The following is a 14,433-nucleotide window of genomic DNA, read 5'->3' on the forward strand; positions in this document are numbered from 1 at the left end:
AAATTCAGTAATGAAACAAGATTGGAATAAATAATTACAAACAGTGTGTAAAATATTGATATGATGATATCAGAGTTCTCTCTCTCTTATTATCAGTTATAAAGTGTCTCCTGCTGTTCCATGTCACACCCACGTGTTAATCTCACATTGGTTATTGCCCCCATCTCGTGAGCCATTCGTTAATATAGCTTCTTATTTATTAACTTGTTTAGCGTAAAGACGATGAGGTTAGGTCCAAGTGCTGTTCGCAACTGAGAGGTCATAAAACAGCTTCACAAGGACTTTTATGACAAGTTGAGTTCCATGTTTTATGGCCGGTACAGCTCAAAAGTTCTCTGGGTTTATGTCTTTTGCAACTTTAACTACATAAATCTTGAGAGCAGTTCTACCTACTGTTGTGTAAAGTGAAGTAAAACAAGGTCGAGTCTTTCATCCGTTTATCGTTAACTAATTCCGAAACGTTCAACTTATTCCAAGCGATTGATATTGTAAAAGATTGAAATTTACGTTTCTATCTGCATCTACGTGTGTTTCAAAATTAACAATTTACTTAAGGATAAATAACACAGCAGTAACAGTGGAGGTCAGAGTTTATGTTTCACAATTGCCTAAATATTATATTTCATACCAAGACATTTATCAAATTTCTCAAAACAGTTAACTATTTTTGAGAACGATATTACTGTATAGATGTATTGAAAAAATTATAAAATTCCAAATACACTGATCATTTACATAGTAACACCCCCATACATGCAAGAACGCTCAAAGCTTTTCAAGAAAGTTCTCGAACTTTTAAATATATGCTGAGTAACATATTGTCAACTTCACAACAATATAAGAGTTATAAAAGAGCCAAATGCTCAAAAACAATTAAATTGCAAAGATATTTGGAAACAAATTTATTATTTGAAATTTTCCAAACAATGTAAATTAATCGCACGGAAGATTAAAAAAATGTAGATATGGAAGTAATTTTATACGTACTAATTTTATTTTATTATTTATTTTTTTTAGTCCATCTATATTAACCTTAACTCTGTACCATACCTGGTTATGGTCTCACGTGCATAGGTGAAGCATATTAAAGCAATATAAAATAAATTATAAATAATACATAAGAAAATGATAAATTACTAAAATATATGATACGTATTTTACTTTTATTAGTTATATTATTGTAACTTCATAACTGTTTAAAACCCTCATATATAAATTCTATTTGAAGTACATATCGTGTGTATTGTCAAGTACTTTATAGATGCAGAAAAAATAATTCTATCAAACACTTTTAACATATAAAAGCACAGTACCAATTTTTGAGAGAATTTTTAATAATATTAATGTAACTTTGTTCATTCTCTCATTGGGAAACTGATATATTATAATGATTTTGTAAATGTTATTGCCAATAGTCTGATTAATACATTTTTCTCTTTCAGTCTTAGTATTATTAATATCATATTTAAAATATGATTTAAATATTTAAACACGGACCAGAATTGTTCCTTTAATTGTTTTAACTACAGGCGATACAAGTTTAAGAATCGAGATTTAATTTATCAAATTCCGTTCCGATATCAAGTGGATAAAATTCCTTGGAAAGCAGGGAAGATTAGGTGGAAAGGACTGGCGAACCGTGGAACAAAACAATGGACCCAGTGACCCGCCTTGGAGTAGTTTGTGCAATCGAAACTAGGAAAAGGTCAGGCCGGAACAATGGCTGCAGATTACTAAGTACTCGCTTGTACTTAATACTGCTTTCGTGTGTGTTTCCAATCACACTCGTACTTGTGTATTCAAGAGTACATTAGTTGTTATACATCTGTGTGCTACTTTATAATTGTTTCTTTTATTAAACTGATGAAATGTATATACACAATATTTACCAAAGATATTGGGCTTCGAATATTCCCTGTTAAAATCTTATATACTTTAAACGACTAAAAGTAGATTTTATGACAGCGTTTGACTTACCTTCAAATGAACGTACTTCATTTTTTATTACTTCTAAATTGTATTTTTATGATTTTATTTATTTATTTACGTGCACTGTTACAGGTAAAGAAAACCTAATTACAACAGAGCAGTAGTAAAAAAACAAAAACTACCACTTGTGAGCAATTAAAAAGTATTCATAACAAAAACTATTAAACTCAAATCAACATATACTAATAGTATACATAACAATTAATAAAAAAATCAACCAGCAATAAACAAGCACTTATTAAATAGAATGAAAAATTACGGTGTATAAGTTATGACAAACTACGGACCGTAGAAATATTTATATAGCAAGCACAGTTAAACATACCCTTTTGCAAAAATTGTGTTATTTACAACGAAAATAGTACCACAGATTTCACAAACAAGGTTATGCACGATATAATAATAATAAATAATAAAATAATAAAAACCTTTCTTTCTATTTTTTTTCGTCACCCTGGGAAAGTGTAACTTTCAAAGATTTTTTTTATTGTTATAACCTAAAACGTAAAACCAATAACGTCGCGAGAAAGAAACAAGTCAGTTACTGATGTCAACAGCAAATATACAAAACTTAAAATACAAATGTTTCATTCTCGCATTTATGAATAAGCTAAAGATGACTACAACTTTTTTAGATCAGAGAAATGGAATTAAATAATTTGGAAATATATCCTATTAGTAATGCAAAGACAAGATTTGAGATGTTGAGCAAAATTTGAAAAAGTATTAATTACAAGTTTTTAATTTACTTTTTGAGAATTTTCTGCTCTCTGAAATCATTAATAACCAAGATATTAACCACGTATAGAACATAGTCAAGCTCGAACTCGAATCGCTCGTTTTCAACTCCAGATAATATATTCTCCTTCTTCTCCTATTTGTATTCTTATTCTTCTTCCTCTTCCTCTTCTTCTTGTCCTTTTCCTCTCATTATTTCCCTTCTAATCTTCCCTATTTACCCTTTTCCTTTGACTTCTTTTAACTTTTTAAAACGTCTGGCACCCTTCGATAGGTACATCATAGCGACGATACCATGTGCAAATTTATTTTTATTTGTATTTCACGTAAAGGTAGTTCCTTGTTATTGTGGAAGGCAGGTATAGCGCAAGATACAACAAAGAAAGGAGATCTCTGAAGTCTAGAGAGGGAAAGAGAGGGTCAGATAAACTCCTCGTAACAAGGAAAGTAGGTCATTCGCGCTGTCTATGGAGTAGGTGTGCTACTGCAGTTCTCAGTAGAAGACAATAGACAACTGGGAGTCCCGATGGCCGAGCGATCTAAGACGTTGCACTTTGTATTTGGGTTGGACATAGCTCAAGTTCAAATCTAGTTGGCACCTTTGTACTTTTTATCAGTACCATCATTATCGTCGTACCAACTATCCCTCTGATTCCCAACTAATTCCTTAAAGGTCCTCGCACAGGACAGTGTCATGGGCCACAGGACGGGCAGGACAAGGCTTACAAGGAGATCGGCCTCTCCTAAGGCTGAGCTTCAGCGAAGCCTATCACTCTTGGAGCTGGAAATATTTCTATCTACCTGTTTGTCCGCACAATATCTCGAAAACTAATTGACACCTAAACTTGGAAAGGGAATGTGCATGAATCTTCATTTCTATATGAGGGACAATGAGTTCGATGATGGTGCATGTCACGCTGTGGGACTTTGCTGAGCGTTAGCAAACTTTTTATATTGGTCTCGTGCGTAAACATGATGGCAACGAGAGAATAGCTGAGTAAATAAATTTGTAAACCAACTCAATATACCCATAACAGATTTAAACGTGTGACATATTAACACATGTATCCTAACTATCCGAACACATACACCAACATTTTATAGTGACTTTTTTGTGTTTTATTATTTAAACACTGATATGAAATCTAACTTAATGAAAAGTAACCTGAATTTATCGTGTGAAAAGGTGTCTAATGCAGACTTCAAATTTTGCATGAAACTTCAGTTATAAAAGAATTCTATCTAATTCTATCTATGATGCGTCACTTTCGTGTGAACTTCTGTTTTGGTACGATTGTCTGTCTGCACTGATTGACTGACGGCAGGATATCTCGGGAATGAAATGATTGATTAATTGACCGATTGATTGCATTTGTTTCCAAAATTTACCTACAGAGTAATTAAAATACATAAAAAATATATTTCTTCTCTTTAAGTAACTATCCCCACATGGGCATCAGCCTTTATGTGGGGGAACGAGTTCGTAAGTCTCCACTATACCAATAACACTCAAAAATCTTAAATTAAAATAATAAGAGAATGAATTTACATTATTAACAACATTGTCATTGACAAATGAAAAAAACAATTTAACCTCTAAAATAAACCATACAAGACGAGAGCATGGAATACCTGAGTACATTTAGTAAATAAAAGTCAAAAAATATAAAGGAATATACCTTATGTAGGAAATAGAATTTTAAACCTTAAAAAGTAAATCTAAAAAACTTATATAAAAAAGAACAATCAGAAAAACTTTAATAAGTACTTTAACCGTCATAAGTAGAGAGAGACTTGGATCACACCTGCACACGCACACATGCACGCACCACAGCCCTCATTGGCCTGCACTCGAAAGATTTTTGAAAATGAGCTAATGCTTGAATATGCAATGAACTATAGATTTGAAAATCTGAATGCAAACTCAGCGAAGCCTGTTATGACTCATGGTGTGGTAGTATTATTATATTATGTAGTTAGCTGATTCTCTGTTTTGGGGCAGGTTTGTGACGGAGAACGGTCCCAGTGTGGGCAAACTGCAGCCCGGGGACCAGCTGCTCACCATCAATGACGAGGATGTCAGGACTGCCCCCAGAGATCACGTGATCCAGCTGGTCAGAGGTTGTAAGGACACAGTGAGACTTGTAGTGTGTCAGCCTCCACTAGACAATGTGAGTATAGTCCTACTCTGTCATTGTTTAATCTATGTGACAAGTAAGTTTGATCCAGCTGGTCAGGGGTTGTAAGGACACAGTGAGACTTGTAGTGTGTCAGCCTCCACTAGACAATGTGAGTATAGTCCTACTCTGTCATTGTTTAATCTATGTGACAAGTAAGTTTGATCCAGCTGGTCAGGGGTTGTAAGGACACAGTGAGACTTGTAGTGTGTCAGCCTCCACTAGACAATGTGAGTATAGTCCTACTCTGTCATTGTTTAATCTATGTGACAAGTAAGTTTGATCCAGCTGGTCAGGGGTTGTAAGGACACAGTGAGACTTGTAGTGTGTCAGCCTCCACTAGACAATGTGAGTATAGTCCTACTCTGTCATTGTTTAATCTATGTGACAAGTAAGTTTGATCCAGCTGGTCAGGGGTTGTAAGGACACAGTGAGACTTGTAGTGTGTCAGCCTCCACTAGACAATGTGAGTATAGTCCTACTCTGTCATTGTTTAATCTATGTGACAAGTAAGTTTGATCCAGCTGGTCAGGGGTTGTAAGGACACAGTGAGACTTGTAGTGTGTCAGCCTCCACTAGACAATGTGAGTATAGTCCTACTCTGTCATTGTTTAATCTATGTGACAAGTAAGTTTGATCCAGCTGGTCAGGGGTTGTAAGGACACAGTGAGACTTGTAGTGTGTCAGCCTCCACTAGACAATGTGAGTATAGTCCTACTCTGTCATTGTTTAATCTATGTGACAAGTAAGTTTGATCCAGCTGGTCAGGGGTTGTAAGGACACAGTGAGACTTGTAGTGTGTCAGCCTCCACTAGACAATGTGAGTATAGTCCTACTCTGTCATTGTTTAATCTATGTGACAAGTAAGTTTGATCCAGCTGGTCAGGGGTTGTAAGGACACAGTGAGACTTGTAGTGTGTCAGCCTCCACTAGACAATGTGAGTATAGTCCTACTCTGTCATTGTTTAATCTATATGACAAGTAAGTTTATTAAACTCTTTGCAATGAAACGTATAAAATGAGTTGATACTTTGCTTAGCTATTCAATTAATATTTATTGTCACTTAGGTTTGAACCAGTTTCTACCGTATTCCAGTAAGGAAATGGGGTACATTGAAAGCCTACTGTATTATATGATCGAAGTGATTCTTTCCATGAGTTACTTGTTTTTTGGGGTTTCAAGAGATTTTGTATGTAGATTTCTGTGTGAATGTGTATCAAAAATACAGGTCGAATTCGTTGATCTGGTTTCTTAAAATATTGCATCCGTATTAGGGTTAATTGTTTAGTTGTGTAGAAAGCTTATTAAGTGACGAAAAAATTGCATAAAGGTGTTTGTGGAATTGTTTTGTTTTTGAACATTCTCTCTAGTTACCTGGAAAGTGAAAATATAAATTTTGCAATCCTTTATTTAAGCCTCTTTCTTTAATAATTCTTTAACAAAATTTAATTCAATTTCAGTCGTGTAACAATGATTTGTGGGTTCAGTTCGATAGGACTTGTCGGACTTAAGCTAGGGGTGCACTAGTTCTTTCCGTAACAAGATACATAAAATAAGACATCCGTACCTTGAAGTTCTAAAAAGTATTTTTGGATTTGTACTTCCTGTTCAAATGTACTACTATTTCTGGTGGCATAGTTGAGTTTGCTCTGTTACTCCATCAAGAACATAATGTATACATTCGTAGGCCTAAGGAGCCTACTTCGGTCAGAAATGTTCCACTTTCAGCCCTTGTAATCTACTTCCAGTGTAAGAGGTGGACATGTTTCCGGTATGCTTCTATTCATTTGACTAAATGTAGTACGGAATTGCTCAAGGTAATGTGCGAACATACATCCACGCTCACAAGTTTTGTTTTCGCTTCGCTAAGCCAACAAACAGCTGTTTCAGAGGAAGCAATGATAATTGGGTTTAGAAATCGGAATAGGAATAGCTTCTTCTGTTATTCATTCCGACAAAACAGTGTCTGTGGTTGAGAATTCGTTCCAAATTTAGCTGAAATAATAATAATTACTGACACTAAATCTGCTTCCGTCAAGTTTGAAGGATTAAATTAATTTTATCTTTGACCAAATCAATTTCCAACTGTGAGTCCCAAATCAAACTTATCTTTTCTTGCATTATACTAAAATATCCTGTATTATAAGTTAGTTTCTATAATATATGAATTTGGATTTCTATATGTATAATAATGACTAAATCTGCTTCCGTCAAGTTTGAAGGATTAAATTAATTTTTTCTTTGACTAAACCAATCTCCAACTGTGAGTCACGTACTTGTAAATTGTTCCACATTAAGCTTACCTTTTTCTTACATTATACTAAAATATCCTGTATTATAAGGTAATAATTTCTATAATATATGTATTTGGATTTCTATATGTATAATAATCACTAAATTTGCTTCCGTCAAGTTTGAAGGATTAAATTAATTTTATCTTTGGCCAAACCAATTTCCAACTGTAAGTCATGTACTTGTAAATTGTCCCACATTAAGTTTACCTTTTTCTTACATTATACTAAAACATCGTGTATTATAAGGTAATTTGATACAGTCTAAAGGAACCAACATAATTTATCACCTGAGTTTTTGTCGAAGAAGGAAAGATGTAAAAATAGTTTGAGGTAATCAATCACGTAAACTTCGATTGAAACTCCGCAGTGATTTTTCACCCAATTCTCAAAAGGTATGATTGATAACAGACTCCCTTTATAGGTGGGCTTATTGTTTTCATAAATACAGATGACGAGCTCTGATTTATGCTTTAAATTATTTATTATAATTTATTGATTCACTATTTATAGCAAAAAGAAAATAGCTTTAAACTTTAAGAGGGTTTATACTTGCCGCAAACTTTTCCAACAGAAACTAAATAATTTATTGTACTATTATATACAGGTATTTTTTGTATATTTTAAAGAGTAATTTAAGTACACTATATAGTTCACAAAAATACTTCAATAACAGATTTAGTGATCGATTTTTTTCAATGTTTTAATTTCCGTCATAACCTTACACGTAGAGATAAACTGAAAACATAGTTTTTTCTGTATTTTGATGACTATTATAGCATTTTGAACCAGATTTACTGAAGCACACTCAAAATTAGGTTAAAAAATACTTGTTTATTTCAACAATTAAAAGCATTTTAAAATAAAAGTCACCAAAAACATTTATTTCGGCATATTGTCTCTAGTTAAGAAGCTAGCCACAGATATTTTGAGCAGCTTCCGAAAAATTGATAGCTGTAGGGCTCAATTTTGTTATATATATTAAAGAAACGAAAATAAAAGCACTGTTTTGGAACAATTAAAACTCGACTACAAAAAAACTACGCGTAAAATGTAAAAACATTTGTTTTGTAAATTGTATGGTGTACTTAGTTTACCCTTAAAAATGTGTATCAGAATTTTGTGTCAAAAAGGCCACAGTAAGCTGTTACTGACCTGTTAAACTAATCTAAATTTACTTAATTTATAAAGAAAAACTTGATTGTTATGGCATTTTATTTTTGTGAGCCTTTCGTGTTCAAGGAAGAGTGCTTGTTATAAATTAATTATTTGATTCCAATAAGAAGAAACTGGTAGAATGTACTCTTAATTTGACATTGATAAATATTTATTGCACACATAGGAACTAATTTTTCGGGTTCGCATTTTTATATCTGAAGAATTTATGAGAAAATTGTTTTAGTCGACACGAAAATCAGCCTTGCTCAGTTCGGCGAAGAAGGCGAAACTGAAATCCAATCCTTCCCGAGTCCGGTTTGCAGAAGGCGTTGTCGTCAATGGATCTCCACTGTACACGGTAAGAGTAGCTATTTAACCATTTTTGTCCTACCTTATCTATATATAATTTAGTTATCATCTTTTGTATTATTTTATTTGTATAAAGTGTCGTGAAGTCATACTCTTAAGTTAGGTTAATTTTGAGGTTATTATTTTTATTTTAAAGATATGTGCTTGGAAGTTCTTCTACAACTTAAATCTGTTAATTTGGCGATTAGTCGAAGCATTCCCATAGTCGTAATGGGGTCTTTTGCGGTATACGATCCCATTTCTTTAAACGTTTTCTACGTTTAAAGAAGGTTAGGTTAGGTTAGGTACAACAAGACACTGCGACTGCATAGGTAGACCGGGACCTGCGCCAATACCAGATAAAACCGGATTTTGCGATAAGATAAGGAACAATGATTACTTGTCACCTCTCACTGATACCTGCTTACCTACTTTCATGTATTGATGTAATACAGGTCTAAAAATGTGTTCATAGCACAATTTATCAGAGAAACACACTTATTAAACGTAGGAAACGTTAAAAGAAATGAGGTCCTATAACGTAAAAGATCCACGTAACGTACAGGAATGTTCGTACCATACAGTTCAGACTAGGGATTTTTGATTTACTAAAGAAAGTGCCTGTGTGTCTGTGACAGGCGTCTGCATTCAGCGGAGGTGAGGGCGGTGTTCCGCTTATGCCAAATGTCCTCAAGGTCTTCCTCGAGAACGGGCAGACCAAGTCCTTCAAGTACGACTCGACGACGCGGGTAGGTGACGTGGTGGCGTCTCTACAGCAGAAGCTCTGTCTCAAGGCCATCCACCACTTCTCTCTGGTGCTGGAGCAAGTCAAGAGTCTCAGGCGGAACAAGCTCACCCTGCTCAACCCCGAACACACACTCGCAAGGGTAAGTTTCATTTAATTATTTATTTTGTGCTGCCCATCGTCTTTTCGGCATCTCCCGACACAGTTAAATATGTGTACTAAGAGTTTGGATACTTTACAATCGATAGGAGTCGCAAAACCCGACGTTTCGAAAAGTGATATTTACTGCCTTCCTCAGGTTCCAACCCGTAACTATAAATTTAAGCATGTGGAGGTAATGGTAACAAATCAAGAGTGCTCTGAATTAAAAATTTGCAATCACCCGCATAACTGAAATTCCTAAGGTTTTCTCTAATATGACCTCCAGAATCCGATACTACCTTAATCCAGAAATGTATATATATTATACCAATATGATGCAAGCTTCAGAAAATATAAGTGCCATAATTTTAAAATACCCAGACTAACTTCGTACAAAGGCAGTACTTGCACATAGCTTGGATCATTTGGTCAGTCAGTCTTAATCAATAAAATATTTCAAGATGGTGGCCATTCACATTCGAGCAAAAGTTTAAGTTGAACAATTCCTACCAGACCCAAAGCAATGTATTTAAACAAATATTAAGCTATCATAAACAACTTTTATTCTTTCACTGTTTTCAATACCTTTAATGTTTGAATATAGTAGTTGTTTAAAGTTACAGAAGTATACAGTTAAACTTACAAGTGAATATGTTTACAAACTAAATTTCGAATTAATTGTAAATAAATAAAGTTTCTCGGTTTTACAAAATGTACATGTTACGTATTACAATGTATATGTTATCACAATTTTTGTTTTGTTAGGTTTCAAGAATATGGAGGCTCTGTATATTTTACAGTGTTATGATGATAATAATATGCTAATATTGAGAGTAACTGCTCTATCAGTGTTTGTGACAATGACACCAAAACTAACAATGCATTTTCAGTTTGACATTTAGAGATGACAACTACACGTGAAGGGAATTTTTCTCCCGACAGAGCCGAAGAGAGTATTGTTCTTAGGATTTCCAGAAAAGGTTTTGACAAGCAACAGTTGGTTTATTGCTACATTTGACCTTGTCATGTGGTGTCAGCTTCTAAATGCTTAATATGCACTATTGTTGAACACCTGAAGATGGAAGGATATGTCAGCTTTCGAAACGTCACATTCCAATTGTACACATAGGCCTGTGTGTATATGATGTTACTCTTTCAAATAATCCGGGATCATGGAAGATACAATTTTAGAACAATCCAAGATTTTTTTATTACATTATCGATTAAAAAAACTTTAATGAATTATGTAATCAAAATTCTCAACTATTTATTAGGTAAACAGTATTCTTTAAGTACAGTATCCTTCTAAAACTTTTCTTGCCATCAGCTATTTTAATACTTTTTGTCTCATTTCTTGTGCATCCTAATTCTTATATATTTATTATAAGTAATGTATTTGTTTTTTGTTTATTTGCAGATAGCCTCAAGGCCTGGCTCACACAACCTGCGGTGCCTCTTCAGGGTCGCGTTCGTCCCGCGGGATGCCTGCGACTTAGCACAAAAAGATTTGGCAGCTTTTGAATATTTGTATCTTCAGGTACGTAATATTATTTTTTTAGATAACTGTTATTTTTAAATAAAACCAACATTATTAACCTTAGTTCATTCTTTTTTGCCGGGAGTCGGTCAATCGAAAGGGGTCAGTATGAATACCGGTGACTTTCCACAGCTCCTTTCCACTCCTACGTTATCCCATATTCCGCTACGCTGCTTGCAATATAATTAATGCACAGTAGTAACAAAACCGCTTGAATTAATTGTTCATTGTTAAGAACATAAACATTTCTTGCAAGAATTGAAATAAGTTTGCATCTTTGGTAGGAATAAAATACAATCTTTTAGCTAACATTTTATTAGGTGGTGAGTACTTTCAACCTGTACTGCACATTATATATTATTGGGAGTGTTGATGGCCGAGCGGTCTTAGACGTTGAACTTTGAGTCTGAGTTAGAGATAGCGCAGGTTCAAATCCTGTCTGTGACCTTGCACTTTTTATCAGTAACATCGAACTTTTACTGTATCGACTCTCCCCCTTGTTTTTTTATAATATTATATCACAGGCTAGTGGCCCATGAGGATGAGCAGAATAAGGCTTAAAAGACGATCGGTGTCCCCTTAAAAAATTCAACTTTTAAAATCCACAAAGTGTCTTTATACTTTAAGAACTGTAGGATGCATGTCTAATTCTTTGACGCTGTCGAATATATTCGTGAAGGCTAGACTTTTAAATCGCTGTGATTAGATGATATTAAAATGAAAGTACTAAGTACTAAGGTTGAGATTGGAGGACCATGGCTAGCGTTTGGTAAAAACGAGACAATGAGAAAGGGGCACACAATAATACTAAATTAGTCTAAGTTTTGAAAGAGCGTTCTTGCCAAACAGCATGAATCACAAGTATGACAGACGTCCACACACTGTGCATTGGAAGTGTGCGAATGAAGGATAAAGTAAGGAAATCGGTAACAATGGAGAAGATGCAGTAAAGGAGATTTAAGGTGGGCGAGAGAAATTAAAATGTTCAAATAGAGAGGAAAAATCTATAGTAACTTATCAATGCAAATTAACCAGGTTCTGCATTTGAGGGTTGCACTGTTTACGATGCCGCCAACCGAAAAAAATTAAAATACTGTCTTTCCTTAAGGTCGAATAAATATGTATAACACTATTTTCTTTAAGAGATATATGGAAAATTGTACTTTGGCCAGTTTCTGTCGAAACCTGAAACTCCCACACCGCAGTGAGTGGACTTGATGCCGATCGCACGTCTGCTGGATTGGCCAATCACAGCGTCTACTCTGAGTCAACAACACTCGAGGGGATGTTAACACCGATACAGCTGATTAGTTCCGCTTCTCGCCACCAGAGGCGCGTCCAATCAGCTTTCGTTGATTGCTTCACATTAAAGAATGTCTCTTTCCGAATTTGTAAAATATCACATATTTCTTCAATACCAGTGAGGATTAACGATGGGATCGATTACTTCTTTTTCAAACTAACCGTCACAGGATTACTCCATTTATAATTTCATTTTAGTTCGGTACTTCATCACATTAATCGTGAAAATTCAATTATAATTATAAATATCATGTAGCAGGAAAAAGGATTTTTCCATCATTCAGTGACACAAAACAATCCGTAACTTCAATATCTGCAATCTGATCTCTTGCTCAGGTGAATAACCTAACGCATAACTACAATTTAAATTAAAATAACTAAATCATGCCAGAACGTTGTGACACGCATAAGTTAGGAATCATTACAGACGTGTTGCACCCTATCCCTAAATTAGAACAGGTCTGCATTGGATAACCAACTACTGAGAATTGACTACGGCCAATTACTTAGTTGTAAATGGAGATCGTCACGGCAGAAACAAGATGGTGGCAAAAAAGAAGAGGACGGTACTGGCCCTTTTTTATTATTGGTTCCTTCTATATGAACTTATTAAAATCATACTGTGACTCCGCAGTGGTATATTGCAAATCTCTAATCGGTTTGATACTTAGGGTTTTCTTGTTAGTTCATTTTTCAGAATTGAAAACTAAAGGGGAAGAATTTCAACTGATAGTTGGCTGATCGGTTGGTTTGCCAATGTAATGTATGAAGCATCAATTAATTTTCTTTTGAAGAAATTAAATTCTTTATGTATTGTGTTAGCTACATCCCAATTTATACGATGTTCTTCGCACCAACAACGATGTGCAATTTTTTACTTTCCTGTTAGCTTTATTCTCGTGTTTTCTTTTGTCCTTCCAGGCGTCCTATGTGTAGAACTAAAATATTTTTAGCCTAGATCTATGCATGGAACGTTGGGTTTGTAAAGTTTAATCAAGGCTTCATTGTTCTTTTAGTGCTGCAATGATGTGGTACAAGAAAGGTACGCTCCAGAGCTCAAGTACGATATTGCCTTACGTCTGGCAGCTCTTCATATACACCAACACGCCATCTCCAACAACATTCCTCCCAGCAAGATTACTGTCAAGTCTATAGAGTAAGTATCTTGATCCAACAGTATGCCATCCAGCAAATCACTGTCAAGTCTATAGAGTAAGTAGCTGGATCCAACAACATTCCTTCTAGCAACATCACTATAAAGTCTATATAATAGGTAGCTGGATCCAGTAACATTCCTTCCAGCAAGTCTAAGAGTAATTTACTGGCTCCAATAACTGACTGCTTTAAAATTATAAATTTTCTTACGGATGTTTTTTCTAATATAGTTCTAGTAATGATTACTCGGGTTGAAAGTTACATTTTTTGCATTGTGTACAATATTAAGTGTTATAATCTACTTTATGAAGGTACTCTTAGCCTTTATATCGAGTATGTCTTCCGACATGATTATAGTCAAATCTATAAAGTAATATCTTGTCTGACCTTGCTCGATTTTTACTGGATACTGTAACCAAATGTATGCTCCCTTTCAACCGCAAAGATACCAACAAATAATGATTCTGGTTTGATAGGAGACGATCTAAAAATTTATATCACCAAGATTTCTCAAATTTGGATAACTTCAAATGGTTTTCATATACCGAATACATTTCATAATTCAATACATTTTCGCATCCTTAATAAAGAAATGCCATTCTTATGTGTATTTTTTTACTTTGGAGTACCGCACAAGTCAACCTTTGAGACTCGATTCTATATATCAGAAGTAAGGATCATTAAGGATACTTACGGAATGTTACGAAAGGTGACGGCAAGAACAAAGAATAGAATCTTCCATCTACTGTTACTTTGAAAAACTTTGTATTACTAAAAATTTGTACTGATGATAAAATAAAAAAGGGGTCTATCTTTTGTGGCATATTCATAACAACAATGTTTTAGGACTT

General features: G+C 34.5%; 1 protein-coding gene across 2 annotated transcripts in view; it reads left to right on the top strand.

Annotated features, from left to right (window-relative positions):
• LOC124359973 overlaps positions 1–14,433 on the top strand; it is a 141,382-nt gene that overhangs the window by 113,899 nt on the left and 13,050 nt on the right. For both annotated transcript variants that reach the window (XM_046813179.1, XM_046813180.1), the window contains exons 4-8: positions 4,730–4,898; positions 8,599–8,712; positions 9,341–9,589; positions 11,006–11,125; positions 13,444–13,583. In XM_046813179.1, coding sequence (XP_046669135.1) covers positions 4,730–4,898; positions 8,599–8,712; positions 9,341–9,589; positions 11,006–11,125; positions 13,444–13,583 — 792 coding nt within the window. The remainder of the gene's footprint in view (positions 1–4,729; positions 4,899–8,598; positions 8,713–9,340; positions 9,590–11,005; positions 11,126–13,443; positions 13,584–14,433) is intronic.

The sequence above is a fragment of the Homalodisca vitripennis genome, chromosome 4 (genome assembly GCF_021130785.1).
Source record: "Homalodisca vitripennis isolate AUS2020 chromosome 4, UT_GWSS_2.1, whole genome shotgun sequence".
Taxonomy (NCBI): Eukaryota; Metazoa; Arthropoda; class Insecta; order Hemiptera; family Cicadellidae; genus Homalodisca; species Homalodisca vitripennis.